We start from the raw sequence: 25,045 nt of genomic DNA, 5'->3' as shown, positions 1-25,045 counted from the left end.
TGCTCTGGGAGCGGCTGTAGCGGCGTACGCAGTTTCCATGGGGACTGAAGATGGCGCCGCGAGGTGAGATTCCGGAGGTGTGTGAGTCGCTGGTCCTGATGCCTTCAGTGCCCCTCTCTCCCCTGCCAGAGCTCGACCTCAGCTCTTCTTCTCGGGTGTTAGGGACATCGCTCCTCACCTGTCCAGAGTGGGGTTTCGAGCCCCACCCACGCTGAGTGCGTGAAGGTCTTGAGGTGCAGATCTCAGAAACCCCCCAATCCTGGGCTCGGCCTGTTCTAGGCAGGATCGGTTACAGATTTGCTGTGTGACCTGGAACAGGCCATTGCTGGCCTCTGCGCACCAGTTTCTTCTCCCAAATAGTGACGGGGTTAGATCTTAGAGCGGCCTTGCCTTTCACCCCGAAGCCGAGTCGAGTTGGACGGCGATTCCCGGGGAAAGGGGGGATTGAAGGAAGCCCCCTACACACACACACGCACGCACGCACGCACACACCTTCATCATCATCAATCGGAAGTGCCCCGAATGGCCTTTCCCACTACTGCGACCTCGTGTGTTCTTCAAGTTAGATACCGAACCATTCGAAGAACAGAGATTGAGCTGCCCCCCGCCCATACCTCTTTTTTGTGCTTATCTTTTCAGGTAAACGACTGTCCTCCACCCCGCTGGAAATCCTGTTCTTTCTGAACGGGTGGTATTATGCCACCTACTTCCTGCTGGAACTCTTCATATTTCTGTATAAAGGTAAGGCCTGGGGCTTGACTACCATTGCTCCCAACATCCCTTCCCCACTTCAGCCCAGAGCCAACTCCCATCAAGTGCCTTCTTATTTTTCATTCTTTCCTGTAGCTCCTCTTCGCTGCAAGGTAGAAGGCTCTTCATCATATGGCTTCTTTGAGAATGATTCAGTAGGAAGCCCCGCAGCAAGAATCTCCTGAGTTTGAGAAATGTGGGCTTCTCCATCCTTACTCTCCCTCATCGCCTCTTTGCAGAACTGCATGTTAAGCTCATTGGTGACCCTCAGGATCTATTCAGCGGCCAGTGTACCCTTGTAGATCCGATCATTTTGGAGAATGGGGTCCTCACAGACTTTGGCTTAGGAGTAAAATCTCCTAATAATGCGCGTGCCTCCAACAGTCGCACTATGAGTTAACATATCCTGCAGCAGGTGAACAGATCCTGCCCATACCTCGTGAACTAGTTCATGGAAAGCTGATAAGACTCGTGCCCTCATTATCCCCAGGTGTGTGGGTGTTCTTGTGGGTGCCGGTGTATGTTGTTTGCAAACTCTGGCTTTTGTGTTGGCAGCTCTCCTCCTACCATACCCAACAGCCAATCTAGTCCTGGATGTGGTGATGCTCCTCCTTTACCTTGGAATTGAAGTGATCCGACTGTTTTTTGGTGAGTGTTGGCCAGAGAATCCTTCCATTCCCTCTGAGAAGAACTGCTACCTGTAACTTGATTAATGAGAACAAGTACATAACCTAGTCTCACAATAAGAGATTGGATCTAGTGGGATGTCTCATTATGCCCTCTCTGAAGTTTCAAGCGGCTTCCTATTGTGGGTCAGATCTGTTTGTGTGTTGCTCTGTAGGGGGAGGAGTGGGCAGTAGCAGGAGATTTTAGATTGTTCCTCCCGAACTGCATAACTGCCAGGAGAGCCTGGTTCCTCTCCCTGGTTTGCTTGGGAGAATAGATTTACCTGGAAGGAACTCCATGTTCAAGGCAGTGCATGTCACCCGAGTCAGCACTCAGGTCCCTTCCACTTCTCTGAACAGGGGTTTCTGTAGGACAAGTTTATCCTCAGGTCTAGAGCAAACCTCCTATTAGTTAGAATAGCTCATCCCATAAAACACAAAGAAGAAACAATACTTCCAACACATGTAATGAAGGATGAAGAAGGTCCACATAAATCAATAAGGAAAAGACAACCTAATTTTAAAAACTGTTAAGGGACACGAATAGGCAGTTCCCATAAGAATAATAAGAGGATCAATAGTCATGATAAAATGCCCAAACTCACTAATAAAAAGCAAATTGAAACAACAAGGTAACAGTTTCATCCAGCAGATTAAAAGGATTTCCAAATACCTAGCATTAGATTGGGTGTGAGGACCAGGTCTCTATATTCCCACACTCTTTGGGAACGTAAATTACAGCAGTCATTTTGCTAATCGTTTTGCCATGTAAAATTGTATTCTTGGACCTAACAATTACACTTCTAAAACTGGGTGAAAAAAACAAACACTTCCACAGATATGTAAAGATATCGATGTGTTTTGTAACCTGAAAACATTAGAGGGGTGCCTGGCTGGGTCGGTCATGGAGTGAGCGACTCTTGACTTTGGGCTTGTGAGTTCAAGCCCCAAGTTGGGCGTAGAGATTACTTAAAATAATACATTCTTAAGAAAAAAAGAAATTAGAAACAACCTAAACATCTGTCAGTACAGGATTAGTTAAATTATGGAATTGCTTCAATGAAATCGTTCATAGCGATTAAGAAAAGAATAAGGTAGTTACATGTGGCAAGCTGTCTAACTCCTGTTAAATGGGAAAAAAATGTAAGTTGAAAACAGTATGTAGAGTATGATTCCATTTTTATAATAATAGTAATATGTAAGTATACACACATAACAAAATCTGAAACAATATACATCGTTCCATAAGAACGGCTATCTCCAGTGAGGAATCATGGGGTCTTTTTAGTTTCTAGATTTTCTAAAATTATTTTCTGTATTTGTATTAGTTGGAAAGTTGTCAATGATTATATAATTAAAAAAAATATTTCCCCCCAAGTAAAGAACCCATTGTCCCGGAGTGGGAGCCAGACCTGAAGCAGGACCTTTGGAGTGAATGACTCCAACCCTAATGGCTCCTCCAAAGCCTCTCATTTTGAGCACAGAGGGACCCCACTTATAATCCTGCCCATCTCCATTCAGGACCAGTTTTCTCTGCCTTGCCGGTCCATCCCATCCCATCCCATCCCATCCCATTTTCTCTGAGCCCAGGGAAAGCAGGCCACTGGAGGTGACCCCATGGGCTGTGTCTGACAGGTACCAAGGGAAACCTCTGCCAACGAAAGATGCCACTTGGTATTAGTGTGGCCTTGACCTTCCCATCTGCCATGATGGCCTCCTATTACCTGCTGCTACAGACCTACGTGCTCCGCCTGGAAGCCATTATGAACAGCATCTTGCTTTTCTTCTGTGGTTCCGAGCTGCTGCTTGAGGTGCTCACCCTGACTGCTTTCTCCAGGTACTGCTGCTGAGGGACGATTTCCTGTCACCTGAGGGTTGGGTTCCCATCCCGTCCTGGGGAGGGATTCATTGTTCTTCTGAAGCCTGACGGGTCTCTAAAGGATTGCTAAGGGGAAAGAGGTGTCTGTGAGATTGCTTTTCCTATTTAGGGTAGACCGTTATCCAGGGAAGACATTCTCCTTGTTCTTTGGGGCCAAGAGCCTTGGAGTATAGAACAGTTCAGGCCAGTCGCTTTTGTTCACTGGTCTTTTAACATTTTCTTTCTTTCTTTCTTTCTGCCATCAGTATGGACAGGATTTGAAGTGCAAAAATTTCAGCCAGCAGTCCTCAGGGGCTGAGACCACAGATACTTCTGGTCTTTAGGCACACCAGTGAGAAGTGGTGGGTCACGTTGTCCCGGGAAAGTTGCAGCTTTTCCTCAACACAGATATCTGGGCAACAAACTGAGCATCAGGCCACTGGGCATCATCTTCTAAACCAGGACCATCAGCCTGAGAGACTGTTCTACACTCCAGTGTAGGGAGGGGCAAGGCTGTCCCAAGCTGGCCCTTCTCAGAACCAGTTCCCTGCTGCCCTCAAGTCCTCTGTGATCCTCGTGGCCAGAGCCTCTTGTGTGGACCACGGAGGCTCGTTGGGCTTCCAGCAGGACTGGAGCCCCGCGCTCCCCGTACGTGCCGTGCCACCCCTGTCACGCGAGCACAGAGAGCCTCAGGATGTCTGCCCCTAGAGTGACGCAAAAGCCTCTCACCTCATTCCTCAGAGACTGAGCTCCGGAACTTTTTTAGTAGCTCATAGTGTTATTTTTCTACTCTCATCATGAAACAAACATTATTTTATAATAAACGTGTATTTTCCGTCATGGGGGTTGCAGCCTTTTTCTTATGGCACCTGTCCCTAGAATTTCATCCATGACAAGGGAAGGGAGCGACTGTCCCGGCAGGTTTTTCTCAGGCTGTGCTCGGCGACCCAGCGTGAACGCAAAGGCAGCGATGACTTTCTTCCCCCAGCGGTAGCCTAGATTAATCCCTAAAGGCAGCAGTTTCCGTATCTTCTTCAGGCCTGTCATCCTGTAAAAGACTCTGCTTTATATTCTTCGCCTCTGCCCCCAATCCCGCATCCCTGCGTCTTTTCCCTCCTTCCTCTTACAGACGGCTGTCAGCTGCTTTCCAGAGTGAGGCATAAATAATTGGAAGAGGTATAGTCAAAACTTGGCAGCATTTTTGTCATCTAGTTTAAAATTTCAATTTAATGTAAAAGGAAACCCTTTTTTTTTTTTTTAATAAGCTGGGGAAATATTGTCCTATCTTAGTACATCATTCCCTTCTCCAAGCAAGAGAAATATTGTCCTGAGTACATCATTCCCTTCTCCAAGCGACCAGCTTTAAACCTGTTTCTCATCTTACCTGGTAGCGGCTTTTGTTTGTTTTTCTAAGTCCCAGGACACATGACAGAATTCACTTTAGAAACCCTTGAGCCATATGGCTCTTTGCTATCAGATGAATCCTCTGATATCTACTCTTGCTTCCAGTAGAAAGTGAATTGGTCTTTAAGTGTTTTCATGCTGGTTTTTAATTCTGCTTATTTCCTGGGATTGAGCTCATTTTCATCCTGTGAAGGTCACCGCTGTCCAAAGCACTGAGACTTTTCTCGTTTCCTACCTCTTCTGTGTCCTTGCCTCCTAGCTGCCTTTGGGGTCTATCCAAAAGCTATAGTAGACAGGTGTAATCAACCACGAGAAACAGTCACAAAAAATCCAGTGGGAACCTCCCTGATATTTGTCACAAACCCCGCTAATCCCCTGACTTTTCTGCTGCTCACACTGCTTTCTCTATCTGTGCTTTGAAGAAGTTGCTGGCATCAAACTGGACAGGAACTTTTTCCATGGCCTCCCCGTTTCTTCGAGAGGTTCAGTGGTTAAGGTCACTCTCCTGGCAACACAGATAAAGGAATGAAAGACTCTGTTGAAGTTTAGAGTTGGCTTATAATTTAAAACGGACCTTAGAAATGAATCTAATCCCCCACCTTGCAGGCTTAGCGACGAGGAACAGCCAAGCCTCACACACCTGGTTAAACAGCTGGAAATAGAAACCTTGTCTGAGGAGTCTCCGTTTAGATCAAGCAAACTCTATTTCAACAGGTACCGCTTGAGGATGAGGAGTGGTTGAAAATGGGGATAGGCTACAACAGGAAGTCCCCTCATTTTTTCATGCTTATCTGGGAGCTTCGTGCCTCTCGCTTCCTGTATGGCTCCACCCATGTTCAATCTTCCTGGAGCTTGTTGGAGCCACCTGTGCGGGTACAGTCACACCAGAGTAGAAAGAACATCACTCAACAGACACCGAGGCAGCAGAGGACAGGAATGAGGACAGCTAGCCTTTCAGGGTCAGTGTGGTACAGTGGAGAGGACCTGAGTGAAGGAGCAGGCCGTGGTCACAGGTGCTGGTAGAGACCTGCTCAGATATTCACACTCATGGCTAGAACTTGTCAAGTGACTGCAGTGGCCATCTCTAGAGGCTGAGTTGTGGCCCAGTTCAGGAAGCACTTTGGACCCACAGATTCAGGTTTCTGGCTCTATACCCTGACAGCAATGTGTAGGAGACTACTGTCCCATCCAGGGCCTGGCAGAGTATATTTTAATCCATGCTGTGATCCTATGAGGCAGAAAATCAACTTGAATGTGAAGTCAACTTGTGTCTGAGCGCATTTAGCTTAAAAAGTAAGAGTTGGGATTTGAACCTAGAGTAACCCAAAGGTCATCCCTTTCTGTACCACCATGGTAGCTCTTCGATGAAGGATGTGTTTCCTTCTCTAAGCCACCAGTCCTCACGCTTTACTTTACATAAAAGTCATCTGGGGCATAAAAAGTAGGTTTCTAGATTTCACGTAGAAGTGGATGCAGGCAGAGAAGAGGCACTTTTAGCAAGCACAGCACGTACCTGACACGCAGGGGACCACGTTACCGGCCTGGACTAAGCACACTTACTTCCCTCACGCTGCTTCTGGTCGTAGAGCTTCTGGGGCTCTCCCTCCCCCTGGAAGTGTTTTTTTTATGCCAGTCTTGCCTGTGCTCGTCCCAATACTCATTCACTATCACCTGATCTCTGGTTCATCTTTTTATACATGTGACTCTCCTCTCGCTCACCTGGCTTTCTGGAATTCCAAGGAACTGACTCACAACACTTGGCTGAACTTTCCAAATGTGTACTTCCCGACGTTTAGACAGCAATCCAGTTTCCAAAACACGTTCACGTTATCTCTGATTCTTAAGACACCCCTGTGTGGAAGGCAGAATAGCTGTTCTCAGCTCAGAGGAGACAGGCTATGCTGCTGTCAACAGCCAGGTAAACAGACGGTGGAAGCAGGCACTGCGAGCACACTTCCTAAGTCCGGGCAGAGGAATCTTCCCTTCCTGAGCGTGAGAACATCAGAACATTCTCCTTACTCTGAGCACGAATCTTAGGGATCTTAAAGGATAAAGGACTTGGAATGTTTCTTTCCCTAAGTTAGATGGCTAAGGAAGAAGGCTAAGCCTCAAGGGGGGCACTTCCAAAGGTTTGCACTAGAGGCCGCCTCGGTGCACCACAGGCGCCCGGGTGCCCGCCAGGCGATTCCAGCCGAGGGCTCAGGGTTCCGCTACCATCCCACAGACTCTCCATCAGCCCATGCCCACGTCCCAGACACCTCAACAAATCTATTCAATGCAGAATCCATAAAACAGCTCACACCCCATTTATTATTTAAAAATATTTTGTTACAAAAGGAAAAAAATACAATGCAGTATAAAAGATTGACAGCGTCATCAAGTTTATTACACAATTTTCAACCTATCAGAAAGACAAACAAATCACCGACAACAGGGGGACGGGGCCTTGGCTTTTTTGAGGGCTGGGTTTTTTTTTTTTTTTTTTTTCCTTTTGCTATCAGGAAATAAAACTAAAATTTGTGTCATTGAGTAAAAACAAAACAAAAGTGGGGAGAAAAAAATTCTCCGGGTAAACGGCTTTTCTGGTATTCTATATATTTTCTTCCTTAAACTGTCACCTTACTTGGTTTTCTCTACATTTTAAAAAGACACCCGGAGCTGCTCTTGAGGATAAGCACATCACTTAACACTTGGCCAGTTGGGCGGGGGGCCGTGTTCTGAAGTGGAGGTGGGGATGGGGTTGGGGGACAGGGGGAAAAAAGCTACAAACCTGTAGCCTCTGTCCCAAGGGAATGTGCCTCTCCAACCCTGGGGGGACCCCTCACTGACTGATTGAGGGCTATGTCAGAAACGTGCAGGGAACAGAGGAAGGGTTCAGTCCCACTCAGTCTCTCCCCTCTGAGCCAGAAGGGTCTCCAGTGACCCTACGTCTCACATGCCAAGTCTCATCTCACACGCCACGTCTCTTCTCGTGTCGGATGTCACATGCCCTGTAAATGCAGGCAGAAACAGCACCCATCGCCCCATGGGTACCACAGGACCCCGTTGCCGCTTCTTCCTTCAGCAGCAACCACATCACAACTTAGATGTTATGGGAAAAGCAATTCCATTTGCCTGTGTAGAAAACGGCCCCCAGAGTGGTGGTCCTTAGAACTGTGAGCTGAACTCATTCAAGTCAGGCTCCACTTCTTCCTTGCTCCCCATTAGAGGCAGGAAGTGCCTCCACGTAGAGCGAGGGGAGCTATTAAGTCAACAGTCAAAAGGTGGCAAGACACCACATTTGTGACTTTACCTGCCTACCAGTGCCAGGTTATCCCATGGTAAGTAAAGGTATGTACCTGGAGGATGTAAGCCCCTGCTCACATCGAACCTGAAAACAGAAAAGCCTATGGAAGTAGGCTCTCTCTTGCCCAGCTTGCCTCCTCTCCCACTCCTCCTGGTACTTCACAAGGGTTCTTCATTGCTGAGGTCCGATGTCCCCATCTCCCAGTGGCAGTATCTTCCTCTAAAACAAGGAAGCAGCCTTCTTGGGGGAGGGGCTCCACGTGTGAAATGGAAAAGCCCCAGGAAAGGGAACACCTAGTACAGCTGGTTATTGCAAGAGGCGACCAAGCACGAAGCAGCAGAGGGTGGTAAGTGGCGCTGCCGGCTCCCCGGCAGAAAGCGACCTCAGGGGCCTTCTCTGCTCAGGAGGGGCAGGTCCACTGAGGCGGCTGGGCGGCAGGGGGCCGGAAAGGTTCGGCCCTCTGGGAGGTCAGGGAAACCAACCGTCAATATGTAAGAGGGAAACGCAAGAACAGGAGAGGCTTCTCATAAGGGAATTTCTGTTCTCAGGGTCCCTCTCAAAGGGCTGGGAGGGTAAAGGAGTTAAACAAAGAAGTGGTATGTTAGCAAGGGGTTTGGACCCTCTTGGCCCCATCAAACCTAGTCCTGAGGGCAGGACCCCGGGCGGATTTTGGCGCACCCAGTCCCTCTCCCAGATCCTGCAGGGAGGATCTATCTTCTTTGGGAAGAGAGCCTTCCCGCCAACCTCACCACTGAACCACTCCTGGAGAACCAGAAACTCCTACGTTTCCTCGGACAGAGCACCATTCTCTATGGAGACCAGGGGCCTGGACATGTTTTCTTCCTGTCTGCCACCCCTCCCAACCACACGAAGTCTTTAGGTTCGTTCCCCTGACAAACAGGAGGTGTGGGATTGGGAGGGCCGCCAGGCAACCTTCAATCCTGTAGGGCAGAGGGTATTCCCTGGGTGTCTGAAGGGGGTTAGGGGCTTGGAGGAAGGGGGAGGGGTGGAGTGGCCTCCGTCCTTTAGTCCTGATCAAGGTGAGGAGATGCAAGTCCATTAAAAAAACATTTGCTTCCAACCAGACTCCTGCAATGAGAACATCAGAAGAAAAGAAAGAAAACGCAAGTTAGAGGTTACTTTCCGAATGATGGGCTTCTATGAATGACACTGGCATTTTTCTCAAGTTACCACATACGAAGTAGCGCATATACACGGACCGCAAGCCTGGGAGGGTGAAAGCAAGCAGGCAAGACTGTCCGGGGGCATCCGGCACTGTGAGCAGCGAGGGAGAGGCTGCAGGAGCTACGGTGAGCAGAAAGAGAAAGCAGGGGCATCTCACTTTGAGGTTAGGGGGAAACAGACAATGAAAAGAGCTCTCAAAGCAGTTTGATTGGAAAGTAGGCTTTAGCTGGAAAAGTACGGAAACTCCAACATTTCAAGAAAAGCTGCTCTAAGGGAATATGGGGAGTTTAAAGCCTGTTTCAGAAAATCTATTTTGAGCAAGTCCTAGCTTACCTTAAGGGGAGGGGTAAACATCTGGAAACGGGAGGCACAAGGGTTAAGAAAACAAGCAGGTACACGACCAAATCTACGACTCCAAACACCCAGGAGGCCCTGTCAGGGAGCTTGTACTTACACAGGAGACTCCTATACTTTTCTTTTAAAGAAGCCCCGTTTAAAACAGACTCCAGTGTCTACGAGAACACTTGTGGAGGCACACGTGCAAAGAGCCAGGGATGTGCTAAGCTGTACTAAAGGGATTTTAAGTCTTTACCCAGATGACAGCTCTGAGTGAGGGACCAAGAAGCATCCTAATACCAAGCAAGAGTGATCTGGCCAGGCCCCAACAGAAAGCAAGGAATGGAAGTAAAAGAATCGGCAGTTACCATCCAAGAAACCCAAAAGCACAAGTAAGAACTTCTGCCCAACAGTAAGGTACTGCTAAGCTACTTGCCACATCGCTACCAAACTTACAAGGTCCCTAGTACGTTCAACTCTGTTCCAATGCTGCAGTACCAGTAAGCGGGGGGGGGGGGGGGGGGGGGGGGGGTTGGGGTGGGGTGAGAGGTAGCTGGATCAATCTGACCATATAAGACAAAATTAACCACTAACAGGAAAAAGGGAGATTAAATTTGGGCTTAGGATGTCTACTAATGGCCAAACCAGCAACACAGCCTCCACACAAATGCTCACTCTTTATGTATGCACTTCTGTGACCTAGAGGGGCTATCCGAGGAAAACACATCCACAAGCTACCTGATCCTTCTACGTTCTGAAATGGCACTATTTCGGCTTGGGATCTTCAGAATCTGTTACAGAAGCCTGTTTTCCGGTTTCTCTAAATACCTGTGCTGGCAGATGTCTGTCTCATTTTCTATATGGGAAAACTGAAGCCCTCAGTGCCTTCTCCATTTCTCACCAGTGGGGTTTCTGAATCTCTGCATCGGATCAAAACTGAACACAATGTTTAGTTTTCACTGGACCAGGAGGATGGGAACGAGGTGAGAATGACCATCTTAAATAGGATAATATCCCCAAATAATGAGCCAATAGCCAAGAACTACAGGAAGTTGAAGCCAAAGCCACAGATTACCTAAGAATATCCTCAAATTCCAAAGCATACACCTGTATACCCCAAAAGAGATGTAATTTGGGAACTGTCCCTACAAAGCAAATCATGAAGGATAACTAGTACATCAGGAGACGTAAACTGTAGCACCCAATTCTTAGAGGTTACGGTTACATCTGCTGGTAATGTTTGGATGCAGGCAGAAGCCAAAGTGGGCCAATCAGACTTCGTGCCCCAGTGCTGGTGTCCATCCTGAGGAAGGATGGAGAAAAAAGGTTGCTGTTCAATTGCTGCCTCTAGACAAAAGACACCTTTTGCTTTCAGGAAACACCTGTCTATACGATATAAACACTATTCTTTTCGAACTAAAAGGTGTTGTACATAGAACCTGCGAGGTTCTCCAGATATATGGGCCCATGTACATCTCCCCAGCATGAGATCTCCTACGTCACAACTTGGCGACTGCAGATAGAACGAAGAGTCCTTAGGATGAGGATGTGAGAAACTGACATTTTTGGGGTGTCTCAATCAGTTCTTTGGACTAGTTATTCGGAGGGAATAACCAACGTATCTAAGGGGTAAAAAATGGGGAACTGGGAAACCCGTCGCAGAGTTCCTTTTCCTTGTCTTGTCATAGGCCTGCACAGGCCAAATGACTTTTCTGGGTACTGGGTTAAGGGATTCTTCAGTTATCCAAATGGAATCACCCTCCTAATGGAAGAAACAGTCCCATTTTACAGGTGGGAGAAATGAAGCAAAAGGACAGCTATAGTCTCAGGTTCAGATGTTCAGTCCCCAAAGTACTAATTATCAGTGGATCTCACAAGTTCTCTATCAAAAGGCTGTGAAAAGCAAAGCCACCAGGAATGGTGACATGCAGGGACATGTTCTAACTGCTGAACTGAATGTAGCCCCAGAGACTACAATCCGTGCTCTGCACTGACAAGTGCCTCCCTCGTCACTGTTCTCCTAGTCCCCACTCTGAAGGACCTACACTGTGAGCAGCAGGATTGGGGAAGGGGGGACACTGGACCCACAGCAACACTAGCAACTGTGCTAGCTCAAACAAGAGAAGGGAGATGCTGCCGCTGCCACCGAAGGGTGAGACAGGGACAAAGGTCTACCCCAATGCCCAGCTCTCCTGCCCACTCTGAGGCCAAATTAGCCAAGGGCTATTAGCAGCTCCACCTCCCCTCAAGTCTGTTTTTCTGGAAGATATATGGGCACCTTCTCAAACTCAACCTGTTGCAAAATCTAGAAAGAAGTATCTGGAACCCACAGCCTAACTGTTGATTTTATGTGTACTACCTCAGATTTCAGTGATCTCAAGCACTCTAAAATTTTGTGGAATAAATAAGTGGTTTAAGAACAGAGAAGGAGGGGCGCCGGGGTGGCTCAGTAGGTTAACTGCCTGACTTTGGCTCAGGTCCTGATCTCATCGTTCATGAGTTCAAGCCCCACATCGGGCTCTCTGCTGTCAGTGCAGAGCCTGCTTCAGATCCTCTCTCTGCCCCTCTCCCACCTCTCAAAAATAAAACTAAAAAAGAAGGGAAGCAGTTAAAAAGTTTCACTTTTCATTTTCCCACTTATTCGCCTCCTACAAAAGATGACAGAAAAGAATTTCCAGCTCTAACTGCTTAAATTAATGGCAGATAATGCCAAACAACAAAGTAGAAGGTGGCACCACATAACAGAACTTTCTTGTTAGCAGGTTGTCAGCAGGCCTAACACCACAGTTTCTGTCTACAGTCCCACCATTGCGTGTGAAGCACAGGCACTCTCAGGTAGCGGGAGGCTTTCTTTCCCCTTCTTCATCCAGTCATCCATCCAGCCACCCCTCAGACACGACAGAACCATTCCTAAGCCTCACCCCTCCTCACCCTGTTACTTCAGACCAACCAAACTGGCAAAAAAACCCCGGGACACCTTCGTAACACACTTGACGTGAAACCACAATGTTGAAAAGAGCCCCCCCGCCCGGTCACCTGGGTCACTCAGTAGCCTCCGGGGAACCATTAACAGACCACCATCCCAGCCAGAGTCTAGACTACCGCTAAAGGTCTCCACGGAAACAGAATCAACAATCACTCCTGCTTGCTTATAGACTAGAAACAATCTTCATTGGAAGTATTCTTTCAGTTGGGATTACTAAGCTGGTAGGACATAACTGGGAACTATGGGGCCCCTACCCCCATCCCCCAAGGTCTGAGAATGAAGACCGAGAAAAAGCAGGGTTGAGACATGTGGAGGGATGAAGTCCTGAGGGCACAGCTGGAGCCCCTGGATCCAGCCTACCCTTACTCAACTTCTCCATTACCTGAGTTAAAAAGTTCCCCCTACCACTCTTCTGCTTTTGCTTTGGAAAAAAACAAAAAAACCAAAAAAAAAAAACCAAAAAAAAAAAACAAACCACATAGGACTGTCAATGAGATTTTTCCCCCCAAAACAAATGTATCCTTCCATTGAAGTATCCTCCACACTATTACATTAAATATGATTTTTTTTAGATCAGCCTTCTCTGACTAAAGTATCCTGAGTTTCAAAATCTTTTTAATAGATATTAATTCTTAAAATCATTAATGCTATGCCTTTTGAAAACTAACAAGAAGGCAATGGTCTTACTTTTTGTCTTGGTCAGTTCTCCTGATTTCTTACTTGCAAATTTGGTGGGGTGAAAACAGAAGTGGCTATCGTCTATTGAGAACTTGGTATGTGACAAGTCCTATGAGCGCTAAATGCTCTACATGGACTGTCTCACTGAATTCAACAATTCGGGGAGACAGCTGTTTTTATTATCTTCATTCCCAAATGAGGAAACTGAAGAACAAAGTAATAAGGCCCACAGGGGTGCCTAGGTGGCTCAATTGGTTAAGCGTCCTGTAAAACGTCCGACTCTTGGTTTCGGCTTGGGTCATGATCTCACGGTTCGGGAGATCTCAAGTCCCATGCGTGGCTCTCCACCAAGTGTGTAGCCTGTTTGGGATTCTCTCTCTCCCTCTCTCTCTCAAAATAAATAAATAAACTTAAAAACAACAACAACAAAGTAATACGGCCTGCAGACACTGTGCTCTCAGCCCAGACGCCATGCTGTCTCTCAGGTACGAGCCTAAGGCAGACAAGACACAGACAAAACCAGCACAATCTCAGGTCCATTTCAGGGTGAGTCTTCTCCAAACGAGCCCCAAATCTGCCCTCCTCAACTTCCGGTTACCTAAGTCAAAAGTCCTCCCTTCCCCTTTATTTGCTTTAAAGAGAGAGAGCAAAATCTTTGCCGTAAGTATTTTCCCTTTCACACAAGGTGTCCCGCAGCCAGGAACAGGGCCTCGTCCCACCTTTCTCAGTGGTGCCGGTCCCGCTCTCTATCCCGGTGCCGCTCATGCTCCCGGTTCCTTTCTTGGAAATAATCATCATGTCGATCTTCGTTATGAAGCAGGTCCCGATGCCTCCTGCTGCTCTCCCGGGACCGGCTAGGTGACCTCTCTCGGGATCGATGTCTTTTCCTATTAGAAAGATCCTTCAGCCTCACTCGGAGGACCTACCACACGCCTTCCAAGAGTGTTGTGTTTTGGTGTCTTCTGGTATTTGTCTGAACCACTTTTCTAGTTTGGGCCCAATGTCTGAGGATTTAGCTCTTTGAGGACTCGTCTTTTTTTGGGGAAACAGTAACAGTCAAGTTTGTTGAGATCTTACTAATGTATCAGGCACAGTGCTAAGAGCTTTACATGCTTCTCTCACCTCATCTTTACGACAGGTCGGTACGATAAGTACTACTGTTGTCCCCTTTTTAAAAATGAGAAAAATGAGGTTTGGAAAGCCGAGTGACTTCCATACTCAAAGTCACACAGGTACTTAGAAGCAGAACTGAGATTCAAATCCAAGCACGTATGGCTTCAAAGCCCACGTTCTTAACTATGCCAGTCTATCTTTATTCCTAAATAGCCCACTGCCTCACCCAACACAGGTTCCAGACATCACGTCATTTGTCAACACGGGTGTTTGACTAACTCCTTCCCCTTAAAGACGTTACAGGGCTAGATCTGCTCTTTCAGCCAGGGCCTTTCCAGACCCCCTGGGCTCTTTTCCTCCCCCTGCCAATCCCTGGAAGACTGCTACTCAGGGCTGGGAGGCCGCGGAAGCAACCAACAACTCACCTGGACGAGCTCCCGCTGGCACCCACACTGTAGGACTTGGCTTCAATGCCATGAAGACAGTCCTTAAGAGAGGAGATGAGGACACGGCAACGCTCATCATTGGCGACCCGGGACTGTTTGATAACAGCAATGGCTGTGAGCAGCGTCTCAATCGCGTCACTGTAATCCCCTGACAGGGGAGACGGATGGGAAAGGCCAACGATGAGCAGAGGCAGTAGACTATCGGGACCAAAAGGAGAACTCAGGAGGACACAAATCAAGAGTAACTAGCTGTCCCACAGAACCATGGTAAAATGGACGAGGCAGAAGTGGCAGGTATAAAGCTGGATGGCACCTATATTCCAATGGTCTGGAATCAGACTGACGTTCTCAGATGTTGCTAGTGGATGTACAAACTGGTGCGTGGTTGTCTGAGGGCGACTGGACGATATCCGTTAAAATAAACAACGTGCATACTTTTCGACCCAGCAATTCTAAAAACGTTCTACTTCTCTTCACAAGTATGTATGCTTAACAACGTATGTTTCGGCATTATTTTGTCAAACTAGACATGACTTCAGTAGGGTCTGGCTATATGAATTATGGGACATTGGTTTCATAGAACACTACATAACCGTTAAAAAGCATAAGATAAATCTGTAGGTAAACAGAGTAATCCACATAAAGCGCTTAGCACAGTGCCAGGCACACAGTAAGGGCTCAATAAATGTTAGGTATTAGTACATATTGATAGATGTCCAGGATGTATTAATTTTTAAAAAGTTGCAAAACAGTATTCCATTTTTGTAAAAATAAAAATTACATGTATGCTGTCCTATACGCACAGAAAAAAAATCTGACACTAAATTGTAGATGGTCTTGGTGGTAGTCCTTGTATAGAGGACTTTCATTTATTAACAATGCACATTTCTAAGTCTGAATTATTTTAAATCTATAATCAGATGTGTGTACACATGCGTGTAACGTGTACCTAACACTTCTACACGTAGTGTGTGTGCGTATACATTTTTAAGTTACGCTGCCGTCAAGAACCAGCCCCTTCATTCCCCAAATATGAGCAATGCCTGGCTCAGGGATAGTGGTCACGGGCTGGGTACTTGCACGATGCTTTCCCAAGCTAAGTCAAGTGCATTACAGACCGAAGACAATGCAAGGGAAGCATGAAACCAGACAGGGGTCCAATGAGGAGGACTGGTAGCTTCCTCTGTGCAAGGCAGTAAGAACAGAACGGAAGCTGAGGAGGAACTGTGATTCTGTAGAGGTCCAGGCACACCAGGCTGTCAACTCTACCGGGGTGGGGAATTTTTGCTTATTTTGTAGGCATTCAATAAGTATTTGTGGTTTGAATGACTGGAATGAGAACAACAAAAAGGGAGGGAGATAGAGATTCAGTTATTGATCATCTCAAAGTGAAGGAGTTGATAAGGAAGAACAATGATTATTTCCCTTATACTCCTCTGTATATATCTGACTTTAGTTACAATGAGCACTGATTACTTTCTAATTTAAAAATCATTCAGATGTCAATGAATGTTTTGGGGAGGAAAAAAAAAAAGGAAATAAGAAATATAATATATATATTTATATATATATATATTTTATATTTCCTGTCTTTAACCTACTCTGTGGATTATATATATAATACATATATAATGTATACAATATATAACATATATAATATATATACATATTATATTATATTTCCTGTGTTTAACCTACTCTGTGGATTCAAATTTGGCAGCCAGAGATGAGAAATTACGGAAAACAGACAATATTTACTGTTAACCCATTTCTTAGGAGACCTGACGGTCTACATTTACGTCAACATGGGAAACTCACAAGAAGGAAGTGAATATGACTAATATCATAACGTGAAACTCAGACCAGAACTCTATAAAGAACCGAAGATTCCATGCCCGGGGCTCTCAGAGTCACAGCTTCTGGTTCTGCCCACTGATTGCTGACAGCAGGGCCAAAGTCAGCCATTAGGGCATATCATGTCTTACGATGACACCCAACAGACCTCCTTATTTCTAGGATAGGCTACGTGGAGGCCACCAGTTCTGCCAACACCCCTGGATATAATGAGATTCCATAACAAACCACATCTAATTGGGGCATCAGTCCTAAAAACCCAGGGTCTACACTTGGCACTGCAGACACCAGATCCCCTGATCAACCACTGAGATCTCCACGAGGCCAGGAATTTCATTCTACAACAAATACTATAATGAGGTATTATTAGTCATTTATGACCTAGGCACGAAGTTTGTTTTCATGGGGCAGGTTTAGGTACAGGTTCAATAAATAACACCAGTGGAGCTTCTGCAAAGCCACAAAATCAGGTTATATATACTGCTTCTCAAAATGTGCCACTTTTGAGACTCTAACAGTGCTCCAACTTTATCTTACGGAACTTCCTGCCAATGGAAATGACAAAACCTGGGAAAACCAAAGGTAAGGAGAAGACAGCAAAGGTAAGGGTGAGTTACCTGCACTGGCTCCAGATACCGCTTTGGAAATGGCACTGCTGGAAATCGCTCTATTTCGCTTCATGATCTCTTCAAATTCTGCTTCGCTCACTGTGGAGGGCGGAGGGCCCGAATCTCGGCTGCACAGAAAGAACATTTCTGATTGCCCACACCCTTTATTATCTTTACCATACCCTATAGTACGATGTCACTTAATCATGCTCTCCTATATAACGTCTTAAGTGGTTCTCACCCTGTTCATATTTTATGTGTTCACATTCTCTTCAAGGACAGGACTGACATCGTGTTCTTTTCTAATTTTGGCATGACCCAATAGCACTAGGCATTCCCAGCATCCCTAATAGCCACTTATGGTGCTCAATTTAATCAAGCTCCTTACAAAGGGATGTGAAAGGCATGGTTTGGGTCAAGAGACTAAGATGCAACCAAAACACCAAATAAAAAACGTTACCTAACAGACGGTTAACTACTTCCCAGGACTCAACACTGTGGCAACAGAGTTTCCACAAGGGAAAACACAAGAATTCACGCTGACTTACTTCCTCAGGGGAGAACAAAATGCTTAACACATGGTCTACCCTACTATACCTGGCTCAGATCAGAAAGGAACAGGATAGTCCTTACCTGCCATGGTGGTTATAGGGTGCTGAGGCCTTCATGTAAGTATCTGGTGGAGGCCCCACTGTAGCATTTGGTGGGGGGAAGAAGGCTGGATTGAGGTGAAGGGCAGGTGGGATGGCCCCAGGGGGAGGTACAGCCAGATGAGGAGGTAATCGAGGAGGAGGGGGCATGAGATGCTGGTAGTGGATGCCAGGAGGAGGAGGAGGGACCCCAAAGCTTGAGGAGAGAGGGGGTGGGGGTGGAATTGGGGGTGGGGGCAGACCCATCAGGGGGAGGGCTGAAGGAGGGCGATTGAAGTAGGGCAGCACACTGGGGGGCTTATCCACACGGGCAGATGAGGGTACAAGGTTCTCAGAGGGTGTGGCCCGTCCATCAGCAGAATCACTAGAATCCCGGGAATGGGCCCGTGGAGGTATTCCTATGAAGCAAAACAGAACTAACATTACTGCCCAGGCTTTACACGTACCCACGGGACCAGCTCCTCCTTCAGCAAGAGTCCTCTGACACCACACTGAGGAAGGCGACAGGTAGCTGAGAAAGAAGACGAAATCATCGGCTCCCTTTTCTTTGGCCTCAGAAAAAAAGGCAAGCGAGTTAAGTCATAAACCCAGCCAGCACTATCACTCTAATTCTGTTTGTCAGAGAATGCTCTTTATCCAGAACTCTCAGTGCTCTACACTTAATTTATCCTCAGATTTGCTTTCAATTTCTAAATGCAGGATCCTAATTAACCCCCAAGAAAATGACCTGTTCAAGTATGTTCATTACTGTTCAGCTGGATTCAAGCAGACATGAAATCCCAGGGCCCTTCTCCTTCGACCAGTACTAGTTGATCTTAGACTAATGTGCTAACATACACTCGAAATTCTCTTTACCGTGGCACTATGGCCAGGGAATTTGGGAAAAGAGAAGGGAGGGCAGGGGACATATTTCTTCCAACCATATACTAAAACTAGCCACTGGGACGGGGAACAGACATATACCACAGAAGCCTTGGAGGTCAAGTTGAGAGGTAGGGAGACAATGGGAGGTAAGTCAAGATAAGATGTGCCCACAGAACGAGCAGAAGGCACACAGCCGAGAGCAGGGACTCCTAGTAAAAGCTTAGTGAAAAACAAGCCTCACACCTGGGGAACTCCCACTATATTTCAGTGGCCCAAACACTGTACCCCACAGGGCAGCCTACCAGGGAACATCACCATAGCACCTTGGTATGGTGTTGTGCACAACAGGGACTCAAACGTGCTTGTATGCAGCTGGGAATGGGGTTGTAAACTGTCAAGTCACCCAGTTAAACTTGTTCACTCTCCCAATTTAACAGTCGACTCCAAGCCTGGTTAGTGTGGAATTGAACAGAAGAACACGATCACACGGCCTTAAAGGTCTTGCCGGGAGGCAGAGATGCCATTAGCAGTCAAATGTGGACAGAAAGGAGAGCGCTCCGTAAACTAACACTTGCTGGTAGACACAACTCCAGGTTCAAACACAGGGGGAGGGGGTCCATCACCCAGCAACCACCGAGCTTTCTTCACCGTAGTGTTATCACCAGTGCCTGTCACGGCACACTTGTGCTTTTCGTGCCTCAAACACATGGCAACTTGTCTCTTCCCTGAGTTCTCTCAAATCGAAGAAAGAGGTATTAGCTCGTGTGATCCTCTGAAAGTTCGTCATCTTCTCGGTTACTGTTCCCACTTCTGCACGGGTTCTGTTTTGTATCTATGGCTACAATCCCAAGAGCAGCAACCATTTTTATGCGGAGGAAGTCCACCAGCTGTACTCAGTGACTTAACAGAGCCCAAGTCTGTCAACATGACAGAGCAGACCACCACCACTCAGTCACTACCATTATTTCAGCAAAGAATGGGAACACTGAGTAAGCAGCCAGGTGGAGGTAGGAATGTTATCCCTAATGCGACTGTCAATTTATGCATCTTAGGAAAGTCAGAAGAGGGTTGAATTACATAAAGGCTCTGAAACAGAAACTTGAAAATTCAAGTTGTCAAGGAAGAAAAGTGTGTGCCTTTTAACCCAGAGCAATGGGAGCTCACACTACACCCATCTAGGCTCTCAAACTAGTTAAAAGAACAGTTTTTCCTGTGCAAGAGACAAGTAGCCAGATTTTCACCTTCAATCAATCAATACAAGGCGCTATCTTGAGAGCAGGACCTAAGAAATGACAGAACGTAGGCGGTGAGTCTGTCCCCCTCCCCCGCCACCCCCGCTGTCAGAAAAGAAAAGTAAAGCCAGTTGGCGGCTTCAGGCAGGGCCTTGCAGGGTGGCTGCACCTGGTGAGGTCAGGACAATCCAAGGTCTGGTCCTCAGGTTTCGCAGGTTCAGAAACTCGATTTTTAACAGTACATCCAGGGGTGATTGTACCCTAGGAAACTGATTCACGCTAACCAAACTCACAAGAGACTGATTCATAAACCAGAATGCCAATTTATTAATTTACAATGAGAAATATAACTGCCAAGCAGACCGGAATACTTGTGTCGGCTGGTCAGCGCATTCTCTTCCCAGTAGGAGAGCCTAGTTGGGAAACCAAATTAGTATCAGAAGGTGGCTTGGTGAGTACAGAATCAGAACAAAGGGAGCAAGGTGAACTTAAGTGATACCATCATCAAGCTAAGGTAGTAAATATGATGCAGCTTTATTAGTGGGAAGGATCTGCCAAGCAGACTAAAATACCTGGTCACCGAAAGGGCACCCTCTCCCCCAGACAATGCTAGAAAAACACTGAAATTCTTATCTTCCAGCCCTCCTTTTGGTTGATTCCTTACAGAGCACCCTTCCAATATAGGTTTATGACAAGATTATAGCCATCTTTTATACCTATTACCAACACATTAGGGTGGCTGCTGCTTGTTAATTAATAGAGGGCACAGGTTACAATTAAGCGCATACACTGATTTTTTAGATAGAAACACGTAATTTAGAGTTGACAGGAACTTTAAACATCACGTATCTACTTCAGAGAAGGGAAGAGGTCCTAAGCAGTAAAGTGACTTGCCCAAGGTCACACAATGAGTTAGTGGCAGAACCAAACTATAACTTGAACCTACCTCTCAGCACAGTGTTCTTTCTTGTACACAGCCTCAAGTTTGGGTCTACTAACTGACCGCGCCACCACCCATAACCCCCACCACCCACCCCCGCGCCCCACACTGTAGGCAGAGCCCACAACACAGCAAACAACCCCACAAACTTGCCCCCCTTCAGACAGATGGTCTCCACGTACCCCCTCTTGGGACTCGGACGCACTCACGTTTCCGAGCCTGTGCCTCAAACTGTGACAGGTTCTGCCGGGTGGCCGGCCTCACGTCCACTTTTTCTCCATTAAGAACTTTTCCTGGCAGGAGTTCCAACAATTTGTGGACAGAATTTTCAGAGGCTACCACCACCTCAGCATACCTTGGGGAAGAAAAATTGAAAACGAGTGAGATCTACTAGCCGAACAAGAGAGGGACAAAGAAACACTCTTCCGCTTTTAGTGAAAATTGGTAAAGCAAAAGAAAGATTTCTTGCTAATATAACATATACAAAACCACCCTTGATAAAAAGGTGTCACCCTTTAATCTTCCTATTTATTTGGAATTAGAAATCAGCTTTCTTCGCCCCTCGATGGATGGACATTGTTACACTGCAGCTAGGTCCCCATTCTACAGCAGTGTGCCAAAACCAAGGAAATGATCCTGGCCAGGGGTAGGAGGGATTAAAATCCAGGGTCCAAATACAGTGTAGATCTGTTATCCTAACGGCGACAAGCTAAAAGGGGCTTCTCAAATCCAGACCTCACCCTTTGGACTGGCCATTTGCTCGATTCTCTGCAAATTTCAACTCCACCACATCATAGACTCCTATAGAGCGAATAACCTGGATCAGCTGCTGGTCTGTAGTCCACTGAGGCCGGCAAGATGGAAAAGGAAGAAATGTCAACAGCTACACCCCCGCCCCACCTAGAATGTCCCAAACCCCTTCACCAAACCTAGGATTCTAGTCACAACCACGACCTCCCAGAGAAACCCTAAAGCCCATCAACATTTCAATTAGTGCAGGCTTTTCTTATTATCCTCATCCATACAGAATCCCAAAACTTCCCACCCCCTCCCCAATCCCCGTCTTTTGAGATTAAGAAGATTAAAACCTATTTTAACTTTGACTGCCATTTGGGCTGGCTGGTCATCGGTTCAAACACTGATTATTAGCAGCTTTAATTACAGAGCTGACAGGCTACAGTTTGACCACTATCAGGAGTATGTTCATTGTCTAATTTGGGCTCTCCCTCTACCAGTCCCAAAACATGTTATACAAGAACTTTTGCAGAACAACAATCAGCACCTACCCCAAGTATACTAGAACTATCAAGGTCTTTGATCCCTGTCACCCATCGTTATCAAAGGACCGTCTAATGACCACCAAGAGTTCAAGGTGCTCATTCTGAAATCTCATCCCACAGATGACCCTACTGGACATAAAGCCCCAGGGTCAGGGGCATTAACAAGATGGCAGAAAAAGCAACTACCCACTTAATCATTGCTTTCTTCGGCACCAGTACGTCCTCAGGATAGTTCTCTTTCAGAGATCAATCCAACCTGATCCCAGGAAAAAGAAATCCAACCCCATCAGAGCACAAAACAGTGCAACAGTGGTTTTTGAAAATGCCATCACCTCCCAGTGCTCTCCCTCCAGCCTACCCATGGGCCTTTTTGGTTCCCCATGCTCACCCAGGAGAAGCTGCCCACATAGACAGCAGCTCGCCTATTACGCAGGCCACTGTACGTGTACAGGATTGCAGGGCTCTTGTTATTGGGCTTGGGAGACGGCTCCTGGCGAACAGGGGGAGGTGGCTCAGTGCTGCTGCTTCTGTCATCTGAGGGCTGTGAGGTGGCTGTCAACACGTCATCATACAGGTCAATCTGATCTGTATTGTTGAACTCCGGGTCCTAAGAGATGAGGGGTTGACAAAGGTGGGTTTGCAGACCTTCCACTGGGTTCATTCTATTTCATTCTAGTTCACTTAGAATCCATGGTCAAATACTTCATGAAACAACGTGTAAAACTTCTTTGTCCTACTCCAGGAAACTAGGTAAGAATAATTTCCTTTTAAGAATAATATTTCACTTAAAACCATTTCATTGAATTATGCTTCTGTAGGTTTTTCTTCTAAGACCCTGTTAGTAGTCTGCGACGTTTCCAGCTTCAGCCAGCTGTGAGAATCAAAAAGTCATGGTGATTAAACAAGCAAACTAAGAATGCATAAAGATGCACCTGCTACCGCTACCAAAGAGGTCAGCTTCTAAAGGCCACATCTAAGACACAGCAATGAAAACTTACTTTCACCATCTCATGCTGCTTCCACAATCATGAGTTACACAAAACTTACTACTCTATTTAATCAGAAAGACAGTATATTCATTTAGAAGGAAAAAGCATATGAAAGTGGAAACCAGAACGCAAAAAAGAATTGGGAGTTACTTGTTTAAACTTTTACATTTACACAAACGATTTAGAGAGGCTCTGAAACTCAGTCCACAATCCCGTCTTTCTACTAACCACCAAAGAAACTTTAAAAAAAAAAAGGGGTGGGGGGAGGAATAACTCTGGGAGATTTTCCCTTACTATTTCTCAAATGACAATGCAGATCCAATACATTACTATGACACTTATATGAGAGATTTTTGGGAGGAACACCAAAGACATTCAACGATACACAAAAACAGTGAAGTTCTCTAAAATAGAAGGGCAGAGGGGCGCCTGGGTGGCTCAGTCGGTTAAGCGGCTGACTTCGGCTCAGGTCATGATCTCGCAGTCCGTGAGTTCGAGCCCTGCGTCGGGCTCTGTGCTGACAGCTCAGAGCCTGGAGCCTGTTTCAGATTCTGTGTCTCCCTCTCTCTGACCCTCCCCCGTTCATGCTCTGTCTCTGTCTCAAAAATAAAATAAACGTTAAAAAAAAAATTTTTTTTTAAAAAAATAAAATAGAAGGGCAGAAAACAGGCCAAGCCCCCATGGCCCAAACTGTGTCACGGTTAGCATTTACAATGTGGACACGTACTCTGAAAGACACGTGAAATATACTTTGTGTGTATGTGATATATTGCTGTTATGGACTGAATGCCTGTGGCCCCTCTAAAGTGCGTATGCTGAAACCCTCTTCCCCAGTGTGATGGTATTAGGAGGAGGGGCCTTTGGGAGATAACCGAAATTAAATGAGGTTTTGAGGGGGAACCCTCATGAAAAGGATTAGTACCCATATAAAAGCCAAGAGAAAGCATGCCTGCTTTGTATCTCTGCTCAGCCTGCTGGCATTCTGCACCCAGAAGAGGGCCCTCACCAGAACCCAAACCTGATTTTAGTCTTCCAGTTTCCAGAACAGGGAGATACATTTCTGTTGTTTATAAGCACTGTTTGGTATTTTGTTATAGCAGCCTAAGTTAACACTATATACCCCCAATCCTAAAACCACAAGAACTACTGCCAAGTGACCTCAACGTTTCAGATTTTGCAATGTTATCTCAGAGAGCTCTTTTTAAGGATCAGTGTTTTCTCAGATAACGTTCTAAAACATCCCGACCATGCTAAAGATGCTGCTGCCAACGTGACAGAAGTTCAAAGTGTTTTAGGGGAACTACAGCTCATCATGTCATTGCTGTGTTTTTAAAAAGGAAACAAAGAAGAACCTACGTTAGGTAACTTGTCTACTTCTCTGAAGGAGAGCACTTCCTATGATGTAACTCAGGATAGGAAGTTCCAGTAACTTTCTCTGTTCAATTCCATCATAACAACTGCAGATTCTAAAATGAGACTAGAGAGGAGACTCACTACAAGATTCCTTCCTAGACCTATATACCATCACAAAGTTCTGGAAACAATTTTCTAGTTCCTCAGTTCATCTGAAGAACAATGGAAGAACGTGCACACAAAAATAGCATTACTGGACTGTTCTGGTAGTGAAGGGGGAAAGGGTTCTACTCCCTGAGGCATGTAAATAATTCCAAATATTACAAATACCCTAAAAACCCCTATAAGAGGAGCGTATACACTTGCTAAAACATCAGAAATAGGATGGCAAAAGAGAATAACCTTTTTATTTTTTTTTAAGTTTATTTATTCAGGGGCTCCTGGATGGCTCAGTCGGTTGAGCATCCGGCTTTGGCTCAGGTCATGATCTCACGGTTCGTGAGTTCGGGCCCCGCATCGGGCTCTGTGCTGACAGCTCAGAGCCTGGAGCCTGCTTCCGATTCTGTCT

The 25,045-nt window shown here is 46.3% G+C and overlaps 2 protein-coding genes across 8 annotated transcripts in view; one reads left to right on the top strand and one right to left on the bottom strand.

The window, feature by feature from the left end:
- TMEM216 (transmembrane protein 216) lies at window positions 1–4,113 on the top strand. 3 transcript variants are annotated; one of them, XM_047877284.1, is made up of 6 exons: window positions 6–77; window positions 640–741; window positions 847–1,165; window positions 1,306–1,398; window positions 3,051–3,252; window positions 3,540–4,113. In XM_047877284.1, exons 4-6 carry the CDS (start codon window positions 1,353–1,355, stop codon window positions 3,553–3,555), a joined length of 264 nt encoding a protein of 87 aa, XP_047733240.1. In that variant the 5' UTR covers window positions 6–77; window positions 640–741; window positions 847–1,165; window positions 1,306–1,352; the 3' UTR covers window positions 3,556–4,113. The 3 variants fall into 3 exon arrangements, with proteins under 3 accessions (XP_047733238.1, XP_047733240.1, XP_047733239.1); XM_047877282.1 differs by lacking the exon at window positions 847–1,165 and having other exon boundaries at window positions 1–63; XM_047877283.1 differs by lacking the exon at window positions 847–1,165.
- A 2,854-nt stretch (window positions 4,114–6,967) lies between these two features.
- CPSF7 (cleavage and polyadenylation specific factor 7) overlaps window positions 6,968–25,045 on the bottom strand; it is a 23,913-nt gene continuing 5,835 nt past the window's right edge. For 3 of the 5 annotated variants that reach the window (XM_047877275.1, XM_047877277.1, XM_047877278.1), the window contains exons 3-10: window positions 22,524–22,742; window positions 21,596–21,699; window positions 21,038–21,210; window positions 17,803–18,217; window positions 17,179–17,297; window positions 14,687–14,855; window positions 13,868–14,035; window positions 6,968–9,052 (exon numbers count right to left, since the gene is read on the bottom strand). In XM_047877275.1, coding sequence (XP_047733231.1) covers window positions 13,873–14,035; window positions 14,687–14,855; window positions 17,179–17,297; window positions 17,803–18,217; window positions 21,038–21,210; window positions 21,596–21,699; window positions 22,524–22,742 — 1,362 coding nt within the window. In that variant the 3' untranslated portion in view covers window positions 6,968–9,052; window positions 13,868–13,872. The remainder of the gene's footprint in view (window positions 9,053–13,867; window positions 14,036–14,686; window positions 14,856–17,178; window positions 17,298–17,802; window positions 18,218–21,037; window positions 21,211–21,595; window positions 21,700–22,523; window positions 22,743–25,045) is intronic. The other 2 variants (XM_047877280.1, XM_047877279.1) reach the window with 2 other exon arrangements.

The sequence above is a fragment of the Prionailurus viverrinus genome, chromosome D1 (assembly GCF_022837055.1).
Source record: "Prionailurus viverrinus isolate Anna chromosome D1, UM_Priviv_1.0, whole genome shotgun sequence".
Classification (NCBI taxonomy): Eukaryota; Metazoa; Chordata; class Mammalia; order Carnivora; family Felidae; genus Prionailurus; species Prionailurus viverrinus.
The sequence above is the reverse complement of the archived record's forward strand: the minus strand, read 5'-3'. Positions and strand labels throughout refer to the sequence as shown.

Excerpts from the sequence above, each read along its gene's own strand:
- TMEM216 (XM_047877282.1), top strand. Across the intron at positions 742-1,305 it reads CTTCATATTTCTGTATAAAG|CTCTCCTCCTACCATACCCA; the intron begins GTAAGGCCTGGG and ends TTGTGTTGGCAG. Across the intron at positions 1,399-3,050 it reads AGTGATCCGACTGTTTTTTG|GTACCAAGGGAAACCTCTGC; the intron begins GTGAGTGTTGGC and ends TGTGTCTGACAG.